The sequence below is a fragment of the Dipodomys ordii genome, unplaced genomic scaffold (genome assembly GCF_000151885.1).
Source record: "Dipodomys ordii isolate 6190 unplaced genomic scaffold, Dord_2.0 Scaffold35, whole genome shotgun sequence".
NCBI classification, from domain to species: Eukaryota; Metazoa; Chordata; class Mammalia; order Rodentia; family Heteromyidae; genus Dipodomys; species Dipodomys ordii.
In genome coordinates this window covers 3,019,915-3,037,890 of record NW_012267251.1, presented here as the reverse complement: position 1 = coordinate 3,037,890, position 17,976 = coordinate 3,019,915, and the positions used below count along the sequence as shown (strand labels likewise).

Here is a 17,976-nt window from a genome sequence, read left to right as displayed (position 1 = left end):
TTTTTTCTTTTTGCTTATGTGGTGCTGAGGAATTGAACCCAGGGCCTCATATATGCAAAGCAAGCGCTCTACCACTGAGCCACCTTCCCAGCCCTGTCATCGTTTTAATATGAGGACATTGGGTAATTATTACACAATGAGACTCTGAATCTCACAAGTTCTGCTCTGTGTTTATGAACACAGTGTAAACTGCAGTTGGGGGCGCAACTCCATGATTGCCAGTCGAGATCAGAAGTTAATACTTGAGGAAAGAGGTTTTCTCTGGATGCTGGTCATCAGTGGGTTATGGCCTTGAGCAGGACCTCTGCAGATGCCAGTGGGCTGGGCAGTAGAGTGCCACGGCCTCCCGATGCCACCACGTGCTGTGCTGCCGTGCTCTGCATGGCTTCCACTCCAGGTGCTGAGGGGAGACTTTGCCACTTCCTTATCACTTAGTGTCTTCAGATACTGCAAGTGGGTACTGTTCTTAACACCTAGCATTGACAGAGACCCAACTCCTTGTTCGGCTCTCATCCTTCGTGAGGAAGGGAGGCAACTCTCTTTCCACTGTTGGTGTTCTTGGTGTGGTCACAGATGTTTTTATTTGTTAGTTTGTTGGACTACAATAGCACAACTATTGCTAAGTTTTCTGCTGTTCCTGTTTGACCAGAGTTCCATTAGGGTCTCTTAGTCTGTTCTTCAGCTATTCTGTTTTTATTCTCTGTTTTATTCTCAGCTATTGTCTGTTCTCTTAGCCATTCTTCAGCTATAAGTCTAGGGTGTACGTGGCAGAAAGAAACTCTGAATCCATCTTCTGTCACATGGAGGTTTTAAGTTTATCACTGTTGGCCTCTGTCTGTTATTGGTACAGTCAACCAGGGCTTTTAGTTGTGCTTACTGGGATTGCCAGAAGTCCTGTAAGTAGAACTTGGAGAAACATATGTACAGAGTTTAAAGCTATAGTTACACCGTACCATGTTCTTCCCAGTAATTAGATTGGTGAGAAACTCTTGGATATTTTATGGATAATTTTCTCAATTCCAGTTCCTAACATAAATAAGCTTTCCCAGTTAGAGGTCCTACTGGTTTAAGAGTATTGAAAAACAAATTGTATTCTAGAATTTTACTGCAGTTTATAATGATAAATCATATAAATTTATATAATTTTTATGCATCTATAAGATATATAAGTATTTTAAATAATAGAAACTACATAATTTGGAATAATACTGTATATCAGTATATTAGTGCACTATAATTAGATAACCTGTTTAGCCAGCCAGAGGCCTGGAGTCCAACCCAAAAGAGAAACAAGCAGAAACTAGTATAATCACCTCCGAAACGTGGGATCTTAGTTACTGAGATCTAAATAAATTTTGTATTTCTAATAAAGTTAGGGAAATACAATGGAAATGTTATTTAAATTTGTCATTTTAAGTGGAACTAGCATTGTTTTAGTGTATTTAAAAATAGTTGTGAGGATGAAATTTAAATTTTTTGCCATAGTTATCTCTCTCATATACAAACCTAAAAAAATCAATTTTTATTGTGAACCAATTGATAGATTTTTGTTTGTCCCAAAGACTTATATGGTAATCACTGAGTTATAATGATTTTAAAATAAATTTTAAATTTTAAAATAACTTTTTTCTAGGTATAGTGAAGGAGAGATTCGCTTTAACTTAATGGCCATTGTGTCCGACAGAAAAATGATATATGAACAGAAGATAGCAGAGTTACAAAGACAGCTTGCAGAGGTTTGTGACCATGTTTTATTTGTTACAATGTTGTAGATTATTCTCCTGGGGAAGGTATTTGCTTTCTTCTGTTTTTTTTAGAGCAATTTTTTTATTGTGATTAAGTGATTACATAAATTTTACAGCATTGTGCGATAGTGATACTTAGTTAAAGTCACAAACACATTCTAACCTTCATGGGGCAAATTGTCTTTATTGTGGTCTATAAAGTTTATGAGTTCTATGAGCTTTGACAATATAGTTATTTCTTCCACATCGGTGATGTATTCGTTTCTTTCCTTTTGCATAGTGTCAGCTGTTCCCTCTTTCCCACTCTTTCCCTCCCTCCCATCGCTGCCCTTGAGTTGCTTAGCTTGTTTTGATCAATGACCAGTGCAGCTAATGGGTCCCGCTGTTGTATGCTTTCCCTTGTTTCCTTTTGTTTCTGTGTCCTCCTGGTTTCCCTCTCATGTTTGTTTCTTGAGTCTCATTTACTTTGTAAAACCTCCTTATATTTTGGATTTAACATCTACTTATCAGGGAGACCATGTGCTTTTTGTCTCTTTGCTCTTGGCTTACCTCACTCTACATGATTTATTCTAGTTCCATCCATTTCCCTGTGAATGCCATAATTTTGTCCTTTCAAATGGCTACATATTCCATTGTGTATAAGTACCACAATTTTTGGATTCATTCATCTGTAGTGGGGCTTGTTTCCATATCCTGGCTATTGTGAACAGTACTGCAATAAATATAGAGGTGCACGTGTCCTTGTACCCTGGTTCCTGTTGTTCAGGATAGATGCCTAGGAGTGGTATGGCTGGGTCATAGGGAAACTTTTTCTATTTTTTTAATGGTTTTTATTGTGAAAATACTGTAGAGAGGGGTTACAGTTACATGAATGAACAAGGTCATGATCTTTTTCTTTTTTTTTTTTTTTTTTGTCGGTCGTGGGACTTGAACTCTGGGCCTGGGCGCTGTCCCTCAGCTCTTCAGCTCAAGGCGAGCGCTCTACCACTTGAGCTACAGCGCCACTTCCGGTTTTCTGGTGGTTTATTGGAGATAAGAGTCTCAGGGTCTCTCTTGCCCGGGCTGGCTTTGAACCGTGATCCTCAGATCTCAGCCTCCTGAGTAGCTAGGATTACAGGCGTGAGCCACCAGCGCCCGGCTCTTTTTCTGTTTTTTAAACAGTAGATTTGGAGGATTTGGACTTGCTTAGATTTTTGGAATCTTGCTTTGCCACTTTTTGTTTCTCAGCTTCCTGTGGCATGAGGCAAGTTGCAGTTACTGCTCAGGTCATAGAGGGCGAAGGAGGCAGTGTACAGAAACCTTGCATGTAAACCACTTACCACAGCGATTGGCAAATGCTAAATGAGGATTAACAATGAACTGTTCTTGTGCTAAACAAGTCAGAACATAAGTCTCAAGAGTTCACTGGGTGTATGTACATTTATGTGGATTCTGTATGGTTACTTTTATGGTTACCTTTCTGTAGTAAATATGATTGGAAAGGAAAATTAGTAGTAGAACAGGGTTGCGAAGGTGTCTCATTGGTAGAGTGCTTGGCTTGCATGTATGAGGCCCTGGGTTCGATTCCTCAGCACCACATAAGCACAAAAAGCCAGAAGTGGTGCTGCAGCTCAAGTGGTAGATTGCTAACCTTAGGCTGAAGAGCTGAGGGACAGCGCCCAGGCCCAGAGTTCAAGCCCCACAACTGACAAAAAAAAAAGAACAAAGTCTTGCCTTCCATTACATATCTTAAGAATTCCAAAATTTACTTTGTAGCATAATAGAGAGGACTATAGCAACATTGTATGTCACAGTTCAGTATATTTGAGGTGAAAGATCCATTCCCATTATTCCAGAAATGTGATAAGCACTATTTAGGACTTGATCTGAAACTCTCTAACATGAAGAGTAGGGATTTGAGTGTAGTTGATCACAGGCGGCCATGTAAGTGTTCTGGTCGTAAGCTCAGTCATTAGGGTGTACCATTTCCTTTTTCCCAAGGAGGAGCCTATGGAGACTGATGAGGGCAGCAGTATGTTAAGTGCTATTCAGTCAGAGGTGGCCAGGAATCAGATGCTCATTGAAGAAGAAGTACAAAAATTAAAGAGATACAAGGTATGATTTAAAAACTACATTCCTCTAATGTTTTATTAAAAGTACTGTGGTTTGTGATAAGGTTTGCTGAATGCCTGATGGCTTTTCCTCCCATCGTTTACCAATTTTCAGAATAATATGTTTGTTTTCTAACACCCTTCAAAGATCAGTCATGTGGTTTCTTTAAAATACTGTTTTGAGCTGGGGGCTGGTGGCTCACCTGTACTCCTGACTCCTCGGGAGGCCAAGGTCTGAGGCTCACGCAGCGCCGCCAGGAAAGTCCATGAGACACTTCTTTCCAATTACCAAAAATCTGAAAGTGGTGCTGTGGCTCAAGTGGTGAGAAGGCTAGCCTTGAGCACAGAGGTGATGGCAGACCTAGGCCCTAGCATGCTGGCTGGGCTTAAACATGTTTTTAAAAGCCCCACAAAACCGTCCTCATGAGCTTTAGCTCTCTGTGGTTATTTTTCCTGTGGATGTCAGATCACCCCATCTTCAATCCATTAGGAGCAACTTTAGGCTATCTCTGAAGGGTTCCCCCCCTCCTTCCCCGTCACCAATGCCAGTGATTGAACTCAGTGAGTGCCTTGCAATCACTGGTTTTTCTTGTCCACAGTTGGTACTCTACCACTTGAGTCACAGCTCAGCCCAGCTTTTTGCTGGTTAATTGGAGGAGACTCATGGACCCTCATTCCTTGGGTTGCCTTCAAATGATTGATCCTCCATGCCTGACCCTTACTAGTAGCTAGGAATACAGGAGTGAGCCACCCAGGCCCACCTCTCAAGCTTTCATTGTCACCTGGAACACCTGTTCTCAGGCCTCTTTTTTCATGTAACAAGATGTTTTGGACTCTTGTATATTTCATGCTTCAGATTGAAATCATTTTTTTTCTCACAAGTTCTGAGTTTTCACAGTGGAATTGGTATTTCAAAGCCACCATCTGAAGCCTTTGAACTTAGCTGACTTCAGAGGCAGAGAGTGGGAGATTGTAATCAACATCAGCCCAGCCAGGTGTCAGTGGCCCACGCCTGTAATCCTAGTTACTTAGGCTGGGATCTAAGGATTGTAGTTTGAAGCCAGCCTGAGCCCGAAAGTCAACTCTCATCTCCAGTTTATAACTAGAAAACCAGCAGTAGAGCTGTCAGGAATAAAATGTAAATTCTTTTCAGAATCTGATACGGTCCAAATGTTTGGTAAAGCTCTGTTCTAAAATAAGGGTAAAATGGTTCTCATACTGACATAAATTAACATGCTAAGATTTAACTTACTGAGCTGGGAATGTGGCTTAGTGGGTGAAGTGCTACTTGCCTGGCATGCATGAAGCCCTGGGTTCTATTCCTCAGTACCACATAAACAGAAAAGACTGGAATTGATTCTGTGACTCAAGTGGTGGAGTGCTAGTTTTGAGCAAAAGAAACTCAGGGACAGCACCCAGGCCTTGAGTTCAAGCCCCAGGACTGACACAAAAGAAAAGATTTAACTAAGCCATTCCAGTGCCTCATGCCTGTAATCTAAGTTACTTAGGAGGCTGAAATCTGAGCATCAAGGTGTGAAAACAGCTCAAGCAGACAAATTTGAGACACTCTTATTTCTAGTTAACTAGCACAAGAGCCGGAAGTGAAGTAGTGGTCGATTGCCAGCCTTGAGTGGAAAAAGCTAAGTGAGACTGTGAGGCCCTGAGGCTTTCCTGTTTGGACCGGCTTCAAACCTTGATTCTCAGATCTTAGCTTCCTCTGTATTGAGGATTATAGGCCTCAGACAGTAATACGTAGTTTACAGTTGGTAGTTTTGAACTAGCCTTAGATTGCACATTTAACAGCCTCTGTTAAAGCTGAAGGCAGGAAGCCACAAAAGTCACCACATTGTTTTCTTTTTCTTATGTAGTCCATTTCTGTTTTAAATTAGATGCTAAGACTGTCAGAAAATTAGCAGAAATGTAATTAGTGTAATCTGATGTGTTGTATTTTCAGATTGAAAATATCCGAAGGAAGCATAATTATCTGCCCTTTATTATGGAATTGTTAAAGACATTAGCAGAGCACCAGCAGTTGATACCACTTGTAGAAAAGGTAAGTATTTTAATAGTAATGAGTAACTAACATTTTTTTTTTGCATAAGTTGAGATAAAATTTCTTGAAGCATTTTTAGTTTTATTCTATAGTATTTACCTATTTTTTATATTCTATGAGAGTTAGTTTGGCTTAATACTCTGCAATAAAAGAGTTGCCCAACAATATTATTATCAAACTAAAATTTAAAACACTGTTCTTTATTTGAGCAAAACCTATTGTAGATAATGTAGATAGTAGAGTTTTTCATGTCTAATTTGGCATATATTACATTTTATCATAGTTTTTTTTTAATATAGTTTTGAACTGCCATGGACATGATAAGAGGGCAAAGGATGGTCTGGACTGAGGAATAGTCCTTTTACTGTCCGTTATGAGGCTAACAGTGAGTGAAAAAAATGAGTTCTAAGATTTTCTTTTTTTGGGGGGTGGGGTCTGGTCGTGGGGCCTGAACTCTGGGCCTGGGCGCTGTCCCTTAGCTCTTCAGCTCAAGGCTAGTGCTCTACCACTGAGCCACAGCACCACTTCTGGCTTTTTCTGTTTATGTGGTGCTGAGGAATCAAACCCAGGGCCTCATGCATGCAAGGCAAGCGCTCTACCACTGAGCCACCTTCCCAGCCCGAGTTCTAAGATTTTTTTTTCGTCAATAGAAGGAACTTAATAAAATACTTGTATAATAAATGAAATGCAGTTAAATTGTTTTAAAGTTTATACTGTAAATCAGCATTTCTGAAAATGACCATCACTGGGTACTCTTTAAAATACCTGTTACCTGGCCCCTCCCCAGATATTCTGATATTAAAGGAATCTTTAATAAGTTCCCCAAGTGATTCTAATACAGCTGATCTGAGTACCACATTTTGAGCAACACTTTGAGAAGACACTACTAGGCAAATAACATTCTGGACCATTAATTTAAAGACCAGAACAAAATGGTAGGTATATTTTCCTTACTAATTTTTAAAGTATACAAATTGAAGTACATGTCAGCCTTAGCCGTTTCGTATGATCAGTTACAACTAATACGAGATTTGAGATCTTCACGCTTTTTCTATTACCTGTATCATGTGTTCCAACTTTTAGCAGTAGATTAAAAAATTATTTTGGGATATTATTAAGTCTTCTCTTTCTCCCATGGTCTTCCTGTTTATGCGTCTCAGAGCATTCCAAGATGGGAAACTGACTTAAGGTTTTAAATGAATAGTTTAGGCTCCTGTGGTTCTCAGACTTGCATGGTTAAAGTGCTCTTTGTATGAAACACCATGGAAAATAATGTATCATCTGAAGAATTGATTGGAATCGGATTTAAATTTTATATAAGTCTGATAAGGTATCACTGACATTGTAGATTTTTGCCTTAAGGTTTGTCTTTGATACAATTTTTCTTGTGCAATTAGAAAAAAAATTTAATTTTTCATGACAGTGTCTGCCTCAGTATTTGTTTGTTTGTTGGTCATGGGTCTTGAAACTTGGGGCCTGGGCACTGTCCCTGAGCTCTTTTGCTCAGTCTATTACTAGCAATCTATTTCTTGGAGCCACAGCTCCACTTCTGGTTTGCTGGTTAATTAGAGATGAGTCTCATGGACTTTCCTGTCCAGGCTGGCTTTGAACCTCAGTCTTCAGATCTCAGCTTCCTGACTACCTAGGCATCAGCTACAGGCACCCAATGTTCCCCCAATATTTTGAGAGCATTCAGAGCAACAGTTTTTCAGCTTTGTGATAGAACCATAATTCCTGGGTCACAGCACTTTGGAGATGAGGTGGCAGTGTTTGATAACAACTGAGACACCAACTCCATTTGCTCTGTTTGCTTTTTTTTTTTTTTTTGAGGAAGTACTTGTTGACTTAATTTTGCCCATTTCTGGAAAACATTCTGTAACAAGTGATATTGAGACACACTAAATCCTTGTATATCTCCAGTATCTACTATTCCTCCCAGGCTCTGAAGAAATTGAGACTCATCATTAGGTTGGAATTCTTGAAGTATTTTTAGTTGTTCATCAGAGATACAGCTGCAACCCTATTGTGGTCAGTGAGGATATTCTCCAGGGTATGATCTGAATTCCTTTGCTGGAAGGCACTTTTTTCCCTCTGGTTATTTTTCAGATAGGGCCTCACTTCCTGCCCAATCGCTTGGACCGACTATGCCCGTTTCTGGCTTTCCTTCACAGCTAGAATAACAGGCCCACAACTTTTAACATGTAGAGGATGGTGTGTTTTTCATGCTGTTTAGAAATACGGTAATATTTTTCATTTTTTAGCAAGGACGGAACAGCACTGAGGTTCTGAGTTTATTTTTAGGCAAGTTATTTGTGTTTGTCTCCTTGGTACTGACAATCGAATTATACCTGCCAAACTTTCTGGATGACTGAATGAGATCCAGTTTATAAAGTGTGGGAACGGTCTGTCATGTGGCATTACCTATGACTTGTTTTATATACCCTTTGAGTGTATCTAAATTATGCAATTTAATGTATGAGTATTTTTTTATACTTGTTCATTCTCTAAAGTTGTTATAAACCAATAAATTTATTTCTGTAAATTTCTACTAGACATTCTGTTAAGTATAATTTAGAGATCAATAGAAAAGAAGTACATGCATTTTTTTCAAAGTATGCTCGAAAATATTTTCATTATTTTAAAATAGGGAACTTGTCTGGGCATGATGGCTTTTTTCTTTTTTCTTTTTTTTTTATGGTGTGAGTCCTGGGGCTTGAACTCAGAGTCTAGGCACTGTCCCTGAGCTTTTTTGCTCAAAGCTGGTAGTACTCTACCACTTGAGCTACATCTCTGCTTCTGTTGTTTTGGTGGTTGATTGGAGATAAAAGTTTCATGGACTTTTCCTGTCCAGCCAGCTTTGAACCAGGATCTTTAGATCTCAGCCTCCTGAGTAGGATTACAGGGGTGTGTCCCTGGTGCTCAGCTTCCCCCCCCCTTTTTAATCGATGGCAAATCTTTCAGTTTTAAATTGTATGATAGCAAACACCCCTCCCCAAAGACCAGCATAGCTGGCATCAGCTGGCATTGGTTGGGGCTGTGCAGCTCAGGCGTGTTGATGACTTGAGTTGTCTTACCGAGTGTGCCCAGCTCATGGTATAGACACTGAAAATGCAGCACCGCTGTAGACTGTTGTCTTGGACTTCTGTTGGAGTTGTACTGTAACTAACCTGGCCAAGTTGGGTCACACGAATGGGCACTCGTTTCCTCATTTGCTGCAGAATAAGTGAGAAATCAGCCACATTAGAGTTATGGGCATCAGGTAAAATGATGAGAGAACCCATTTTGATGTAATACAAGTAATGCATGAAAGACACCACAGGTACACATGGTACATGATCCTTCGGTGATGGTACTAAATTCACTTAAACTGTTGGGTTAAACTCAGTGAAATACGCAGCAGTAATGTAGGATTGTTTCCTCTGAATACCTGGGGCTTCCCGCCCAGCCAGCATAGAATGCCCTCAGCACATCTTATTTTAGTATGCTCTAAAACCGACTTGAGATTTTATAATACCCTACCTTCAATTGTTAGGCAAAAGAAAAACAGAACGCAAAGAAAGCTCAGGAAGCCAAATGAAGTGGGTGCGTTGGGGTGTGGACGCTGCCCTGCGCTGCTGTCACGGAGAGGTGGAAGGGACTTGGAGCCACATCCTGAAGGACTAGCGCATGTCTGCAGCAGCAGCGGTGACTTGTCTTTAATGCATGGATTCCAAACTCCCTGCCTGCATCTTCGGAATAAAATGCTGTCATGAGTGCTTGCTCACATTCCTTCTTTGACATTGGGTCTGGACGTACGGAACTGCAGTCATGAACGTAGATCATCTTCAAATCATACTCTCTACCTGTAATTGTTCTAATGAAACCTCTTGATGTATTGGTTTAAGTATTTCTAATTATAAATGACAGGTCTTAATTAAACCAGATCACTTAAGAGAAAAAAATTAATTTCTGTCATATATGTTTTGAGAACCTTAAAGCTGGATTTTATCTCATACTGATTATTTGATGTTCATGTAAACCATCGTAAAAAAAACTAAAGTACTATTTCTAGTTATTTTTTAACTGCTGCCCGTTTTATCGTAGCAAACTTTCTTCAAATGTTTGGGGTTGTTTTGTTGTGGAACTGTTTGAGGAAGTCTGAATATTATACACATTTCAGGTTAAGAACACATTGTAGGCTGGAGGTTGGAGACTCCGAGTTAAAACCCTAGTATTGCCCCCCCTCCAAAAAAAAAGTGTTACTCTCAATTTGGCAACTTTTTCAAACTGTTCTTTATTGAAAATAATCCTGACCGTAGGTCAATTTATGTGCTTCAAAAAGGAAGGTGGCAGCCGCAGTAAAGAATACTTTTACCCTATTTGAGTAAGTTTACTTCAGCCTCTATTTCCCTGAGCCTCGGACAATTTGCGTATAACAGATTTTTTTTCCCCCTTGATTTACTGATTCTTTTTTTTTTAAGGATTTGTAAAAATATGTATTTGTCAGATATAATATACACTTTCAGAATAGTTTACTGTGATTCTTGCTCGTATTTCCCCCAAGTTAAACTTTTAAAGGGAAGTTAAAATTTTTTTTTTTTTTTTTTTTTAGTATGAGGCTTGAACTCTGGGCTGGGCCTGTCCCTCAGCTCTTCAGCTCAAGGCGAGCGCTCTACCACTTGAGCCACAGCGCCACTTCCAGCTTTTTCTGCTTATATGGTAGTGAGGAATCCAACCCCAAGCCTCATGCATGCAAGGCAAGCACTCTACCACTGAGCCACCTATAAAACTTCTTTTTATAAAGAAAATAACTTGTTTTGTCAAACACATTTTGGGGGCTGACCCATGATTTTTAAACATTTATTATAGAGTGTAATTCATTTTATTGACTGAATTCTGTTCTCCCCTTCTTCCAGCATCACACGAATTTTGAAGGGTTATTTTAAGCTTATTAATCATGGTACTGTTAAATTGCTCAGCACTCCCGAGTGGGGAATCAGTGAGATATTGCTCCTCTGTAATTGCAGTTGCAAGTAAGAATCTGTGGGTTCCCATTTGTTGGGTGGATATATTTTCCTTATTCTAAAAGTGGTGATAGATGTTTCAAAGCTGTGATATTACAGTTTAAGTTTTAAGTAAGGATTATCTTGGATAATTGAGACTCACCACTTCTGTGCTTAAACTTCCTAAAGCAGTAACAAGGCAGGATCGCTGCAGAGTAGTAAGCAACAATTACATGAGTAGAGCAGGAGAGAGAGCCTGAAGCCAGGTTCCTATATTCCTGATGATTTGTGATAGAGGTGGCAGACAAGTAACACTTGCAAGCACAGGAGCCAGAGGAGAGAAATTAACAGGAGAGTAGCCAAGCATCAAAGGGAAAAAGATTGTAGCAGCTAAGGAGGAAAAATCTGTTTCCATCACAGAAAGAAATCAATAACCATAAAAGATAATCAGAACAAAAATCTTGTCATAAAGACACAATTAAGAGCAGTATCAAATGACACTTTATAAAACTAGCTTATGAGGTATAAGGATTTGTCTTCATCTAATTCTGGTGAAATTCTTTGATAGGCATTTCCATACTGTAAGAATGGCTTATTTTGTCTGCAGCTTCTTCGATGATTACAAATGCTTTGTGACACTTGAAATCATTTCTGCTAGTGAATAAAGACATATGACTTCTCCTTGTCTTGGTTCATACATTGTTGCTTTGAAATGTCATTAAGCTAGTTCTGGATATATAAAAAGGATGATGGAAAAGAAATCTAGAAATACATGTTTAGTGGATGGTTTTGAGGGATTATTTGAAGAAAACTTGTTTCATTTTTGCCTTTTCTAGAATTTCATGAGTGGGTAGATGAAGACTATTCAGTTTTATGCTTTTTTTTTTTTTCTTAACAACCAATTCTATGGCCAGTCTTGTGCAGTTGTAAATGAAGGCCTGCCACGTTGTAGTGCCGGCTAAAAGCTCCTGCTAGCCCAAGGTACATGCTCTTTTCCCAGCAGAGAGCAGTCAGCTCACCAGCTCAGATGGTTGATTGGGTCATGAGACTGTTAAGACACAGTGCCTGTGAAAACATTTTTTATGTGTTGATCAGTGCCTTTTTTTTGGAGGTCATGGGCTTGAACTAGGTGCCTGCTCACTTTCCCTGAGCTCTTTTGCTCAAGGCTAGTGTTCTACCACTTTGAGCCACAGTACCACTTCCCAGTTTCTGGTGGTTAATTGGAGATGAGAGCCTCATGGATTTTCCTGCCTGGGCTGGCTTTGAACTGTGATCCTCAGATCTCCGCCTCCTGAGTAGTTAAGATTATAGGTGTGAGTCACTAGTGCCTGGTTTGATCAGTGCCTTTAATCCTAATAACCCATTGCTAGCTATAATCAGAATTGTTTTCACAAAGGAAGCTTTCATTCTTGTCTGATAAGAATGAGGATTTAAATTATTCCCTTCCTAGAAACAAGTAGAAATGTAACATGTCTGATTTTTACTACCCATAGTTCACCAGGGCGAGGTGGCAAGAACATTGTGTATTACTTAGTGATCCTTTTCCCTGTGTACTGCTGTGCTCTTGTGTGTTAAGTCTTGAGTGTTCTGCCTGTGTTCTTACAAGACGTGTACTATTTGTTAAACTGTTGAAGCCAGAACTACCAAGCTCAGATACACCCGTGCACTTGTGCTGGATTCTAGCTACACTGGTAATCCCGGTTTCTAGTAACTCAACCACAAATTTTCTTGAACCTAGAAAGCTTTGTGGACTGTCTTGGAGAACTTTGATGAAACCAGGTCGTTGGGCTGCCTACTCAGAAGTCTGCCAGGAATCTGGCAGTGGCAGCATAGCTGCAGTAAACTTGAAAATGACTTCCAGTTCCACCTAAAGCAAAGGCAACAGCCAGGCAGGGAGGATAAAGGCAGAACACAAATATTGGGAAATAAAAAAGTGTGAATGTTTTGCTCAGGCAATCTGGGGGCCCATACTGGGTCCAAGGGGTTATGAAAATCTAAGAAAATGGAGGATTTCCACAAGGAATAAAGAATCATTTCATGAAGTGACTTGCAGTATACTTTGGGATAAGAATGTTGTAACTTTACATAATGAAGACAACCGCACTTGCCGCTGACAGAAGCAATGGGTCTGGATATTAACTACATCCAAATCTTAACTTCCTTTCCAGAAGGCAGACCTGCCATGTGGCAAACAAATCTAAGGACATAAGGAAGTGTGCAGGGAGAGAGACCAGCATGGGCAAGAGCTCTGAAGGCGGTGGTAGAATGTGGGCTGGGTCAGCAGAGACCAGGGCTGGCTTGTGCAGTCTCAAAAGGTCAAAGTCAACAGTGCTGTCAAGTGTGAGATGCTCCATATACCTGAGCATCAATATTGGTGAAAGAAATTAAGTCCAAATAATTTTTTTCTTCTGCCTGCCTGGGTCTTTTCCCTGAGCTTTTGCTCAAGGGTAGCACTCTACCACCCCACTTTTGGGTTTTTTGGAAGTTTGGTGGAGGTAAGAATCTCAGGGACTCTCCTGCCTGGGTTGGCTTTGAACTGTGGTCCTCAGATCTCAGCCTCCTAAGTAGCTAGGTTACAGGCATGAGCCACCAGCACCCTGCTAATTCTCGAATGTCCAAATACTTTGCTTTTCCAAACAACATCACAGTCAAAAAGCTTTCCTGAAGACTCCAGGCTGGCTAAAAGTATTACATTACTCAAGTGAATTATACTTAATGTGCTAATAAAGTCAAAAATAACGTTTCAAAATGATCATGTTAATTAAAGTAGAATGGCTATTTTGGCTTGCAAAGTGGTCTGTAAATAGGTACGTGTAAACATGAATACAAGTCAGATGGAAGAAATAAAATATATCACTATAAAGTTCCAGAAACACTTTATTTAAAAATGGAGTTGTAAATGCATAACAAAATAACATAAGTAATAAATGTAATAAAAATAAATAAGGAGAATAATGTATTATATAAAATAAAAACAACATAGTAAAAGGTCAAATGTTTATAATTGAACACAACTGTAAACGAACAACAATATACGTAGATTCTAATACTTCCTGAAGTCCTTACCTTCTACTCCCATGCGGATATGATCAGGACCCAAAGATTAAGTAAGAGGGAACAAAGATGATTCAACTTTCTCTTGAAATGGACTGACCCTGTTTTCATGTTTTATTTGTTCCTTCAAAGCATTTATCTTCTAATTCTTTAAAACCTTTTTCAGTATTCCTTTATTAGAATGGGGAATTTAGCTTTACAAGGAGAACAGTTCATTTACCTTTTTTTTCAATTTAAAGAAAAATACGAGATCCATTATACAACAGACTTTTTTTACATCTCTACAAAACCGATTCTGCATTTTTAACTGATCCGACAGTACAGGATTTCTTAAAATCCTGTGAAGATTTAAGTATAGTTACTTTGTTTCTTCAAACAAATGTAGCACAAGGTATTGATAAAATATTAAAAACCATTTCATAAAGTTGCAGTTTAACCATTATAGACTGATGAGGTCAGGGGTAAATCCAGTTTGCTAACTATTGAAAAGAATTCAGATTCACTCAAATTATAGTGCTCTGGAAACACAAAGATATTATTTTCTTTTAAACTCATCCAAATGAAACGTGAATTTACAAGAGAGAAGCGGGTTGGGGGGGCGGGGCAAGAGGAGGGAGAAGAGAAGAGAAATAGGAAGAAAAAAGAAAAAGCAGCAAAAACCCAAGTGTAAAAGATCTCCGGCGAGGCCTTGTTTCACCGCGCGTGCCCAAAGCCTTTGCCCACGTCCTGCAGGACCCTCATAGGCACGAAAGAGAGGGTCTGCCACCAGGTCCTCGAGGAAACGGAGGACTTCATTGCTTGGGAGTGAAACTATCAACTAATCTTATGAATACTGGTTCTCCAAACTTCCTAATGAGGAAAATTTTGCCTTCATGATCATTTCAAAGGGAACTTTTTTTTTTTTTTAACTGTCTCCTATAAACTTGGTAACACAGGGCAAATGTACATGTTCTTGGTTTTAAAAATATACTCCACCTATACTTTGTCTAGATTAATGTGTCTAGATAATTATTTAAAGTGAGAGACAAAAATCTTCCATTAAAAAGAACTGGAAAAAAGTGCCAATTTGATCTTTTTGAAAGTGGAGTAAAACGCTGAGGTTAAAACAAAGTTCTGTCAATTTCCTATGTACAAAAAAGGTCAGTTATTCCTAACTGGTCTAAAGACAGGTCCACTTGTCACTCCCAGCAAACTGTAGTCTCTGTAACCCTATAAGTTACACAGCAACAGTTCTAGAAATCACAGCCAGGCTGAAAATGGTCAAGACACAGAATGACTGCTGTCAGTGTCTGCTTTCCTGCAGAGCTGCATGTCCACGCGCCACAGGGCAACAAGTGAGGTCAGAAATCCTATCGCTAGGCAGCAATGGCTGGTGGAGAGAAGCCCATTCAGGGAGCAGTTGGCACAGGAGACATGGGGTTCAGAAATGGTGGATGTTTAGTTTGCTTGGAGGTCACAGCATGGCTTAAAGAAAACACACACACACACAAAGATCTATGAGGGGAAAGGCTGCAATGATATTAAACCGAGTTTGAAAATCACAAAACCACAAAAGGCAAAACTGCCACAATCTACTTGCTGCTATGTGTGCTTCGAGTGGTTTGAGAGGATTGGTCTGACATTATTTTATAGGTACAAAATAAATAAAATTAAGGAGACAAGGATAACAAGATTGTGGTTGACTAAGCTTCTTGTTTTGTAGGTCAATGCTATGCTACTCCAACATTCCTAGTAATCCCACAGGCAATAATTTCTTAATCGAGAGAAAGTCGTTCCTGCACTGCAACGTCTTCCTCTTCCCCATCAGGGTTGAACCTATTGAAATGTATACTGAAATCAGCCTCAGACTCGGCATTGTCAAACTCAGCTGAGCCGGAGCGTGCAGGAGGCAGAGCGCTAGCTTCTGGCTGGCATAGTGTCGGAGTCTGACCCGGACTGCTGTGCTGATTCACAGGGCTGGACTTCTGTTTTGGTGGAGATGGCAAAATGGCATTGGGAAATCCCATGTTGTTAAGGGCCTCCAGAGTTCCATCTGGGTCAATCATGGCATTGATCGCTGAAGAAGAGAAAACACAAGGAAAAAGGGGAAGTATGTAACTATCTGCAGTTCAATTTGGACATGACTATAATTTCTGATTTGGATACTTTCAGAATCAGTATATGAGTGGTCCATATATAGCTAATCCTCTAATACTGTACTTACAACCCACTCAACACCCCTGTGGCAAGTCTGCACAATAGATCTCACAGACCTGGGTATTTTCCTGGGTCCCTCAATGTGTCCTTCAAGGGCATTTCAGAGAGGATGTACATACAATTCAAGAAAGACCTGAAATTTGCTTTCATTAATAAAAAAGAACCATGAAAAGACTGAGTACAGCTTTAATATATACATTCCCAGTGGTACCTGTGGGCTCAGAACTCTGTATTTCTGAATGTCCTACCCACAGTGTGCTGTCACTGACACTGGCTGAGTCCTCACATCCAGGCAGCCCCTAGCCACAAGCCTGCAAGCTCTCGGGGAAGCCAGGCAAAGACCCGCCTCCACACTGAGCGCGCGCTCGGTGGGGAGGGGAAGGTCTCGCGTCCTGGTTTTCAATTTGGCACTGGAGAAGGTAAAGAACTAGGAGATGGAAGCACTGTAGACGTGAGAATCATTCAAGAGCCTTTTCAGAATATACTCTGATTCTATCACTGTGTCAGCAAGCCATGTTTTAATTAATGGGAGCATGTAAGATCATTTAAACTTATTTAATTTTATTTTTTTTCCTTTTAAACTTATTTTAATATATTACTTATATACAATGTGTAATATGTAATAGACTTATAATAGCTAATCTATTATCAGATTTAAGTACAAAATATGCTCAAGATTTATCATCATTATAGTTTTGATTATTATATTGGGTTTTAAACTTCCCTATTAGCCAGGTATCCGTGGCTCACACCTAGCTGCTCAGGAGGCTGAGATCTGAGGATCTTGGTTCAAAGCCAGCCCAGGTAGGAAAGTCCATTGTCTCCAGGTAACCACCAAAAAGGCACAAGTGGAGCTGTGGCTCACACAGCAGAGTGCTAGCCTTGAGCAAAGAAAAATGCTCAGGGACAGTGCCCAAGCCCCAAGTCCAAATCCCAGGACTAGCATACACATACCAAAAAACCTTCTCTTTTATGAATGATGTGTATGTGTAGGACTGTAGATTTTCATAAACAGCATTACACTTAATCAATATTGTCCTAATATTTTAAGAAATACCTCCTAGAATGCACTAGCCCTTAACTGTTAGTTCCTTTTGTCTTTCTTTCCTTCCTTCCTTCTCCTTTCTCCTTTTTTCCTTTCATCTTTCTTCCTTCTCTTCCCCTCTCTCCCCCTCCCCTCCTTTCCCTGTTGTTCCGCTCCCAGAGTTATTTTTCAATTCCAGCTCTAGGCTCCTAAGAGCTGGGATCCCACCATGTGCAGTGGTCTGTCTCTCTACCTACTTGAGTAGCAATTTACCTTGTAGTTGCTTTTCAACTCTTTTCAGTTCCTGCAAGATAGAAGAAATCTCCTGCAGAGGAAGTAAAAACAAATATTAGCTTGCTATAAAACATTTTCAAGTGACAAGCAATGCCTCCCAATCTTTTTTTTTTTTTGGACATTTTATATTGGGAATCACCTGGGTAACAATATCATATGAAATATGACATCTAGTGAATAGGATTCAAATTTGGAATCTTTAACAATGAATGTAACACAGTAATTTTTCTCAATGAGATCTTTTCAGTAAAAGGTGAGAAGTTCAAGGTAATTTACACTGCCAAAGGAGAGATGGTAAAAAATCTATTCTGTTCATTCAACAGCTTTGTAACAAAACCTCTACAGATTTTCTTTGAGGAAACTGATGAACGACAACTTAAATACTTCTACAAGTATACTGAGCAAAACAATGATCTGTACAGTCTTTTGAAATTTTTTCCTCTATTTTTTTATTGTGAAAATACCATACAGAGGGGTTACAATTACATGGGCAAGATAATGAGTACATTTCTTATCAAGCATTGTAGCCTCCTCCTTT

At 39.7% G+C, this 17,976-nt stretch overlaps 2 protein-coding genes across 6 annotated transcripts in view; one reads left to right on the top strand and one right to left on the bottom strand.

The window, feature by feature from the left end:
• The window catches only part of Uchl5 (ubiquitin carboxyl-terminal hydrolase L5), a 25,800-nt gene extending 15,476 nt beyond the window's left edge, over window positions 1–10,324 (top strand). The window contains exons 8-11 of the mRNA XM_013017290.1: window positions 1,634–1,736; window positions 3,726–3,839; window positions 5,790–5,888; window positions 9,421–10,324. Of these exons, the coding sequence (XP_012872744.1) occupies window positions 1,634–1,736; window positions 3,726–3,839; window positions 5,790–5,888; window positions 9,421–9,465 (361 nt within the window). The 3' untranslated portion in view covers window positions 9,466–10,324. The remainder of the gene's footprint in view (window positions 1–1,633; window positions 1,737–3,725; window positions 3,840–5,789; window positions 5,889–9,420) is intronic.
• A 5,080-nt stretch (window positions 10,325–15,404) lies between these two features.
• Cep170 (centrosomal protein 170kDa) overlaps window positions 15,405–17,976 on the bottom strand; it is an 82,822-nt gene continuing 80,250 nt past the window's right edge. For 4 of the 5 annotated variants that reach the window (XM_013017431.1, XM_013017433.1, XM_013017434.1 and 1 more), the window contains 2 exons: window positions 17,418–17,469; window positions 15,405–15,980 (listed from right to left, as the gene is read on the bottom strand). In XM_013017431.1, the coding sequence (XP_012872885.1) occupies window positions 15,679–15,980; window positions 17,418–17,469 (354 nt within the window). In that variant the 3' untranslated portion in view covers window positions 15,405–15,678. The remainder of the gene's footprint in view (window positions 15,981–17,417; window positions 17,470–17,976) is intronic. The other variant, XM_013017432.1, reaches the window with a different exon arrangement.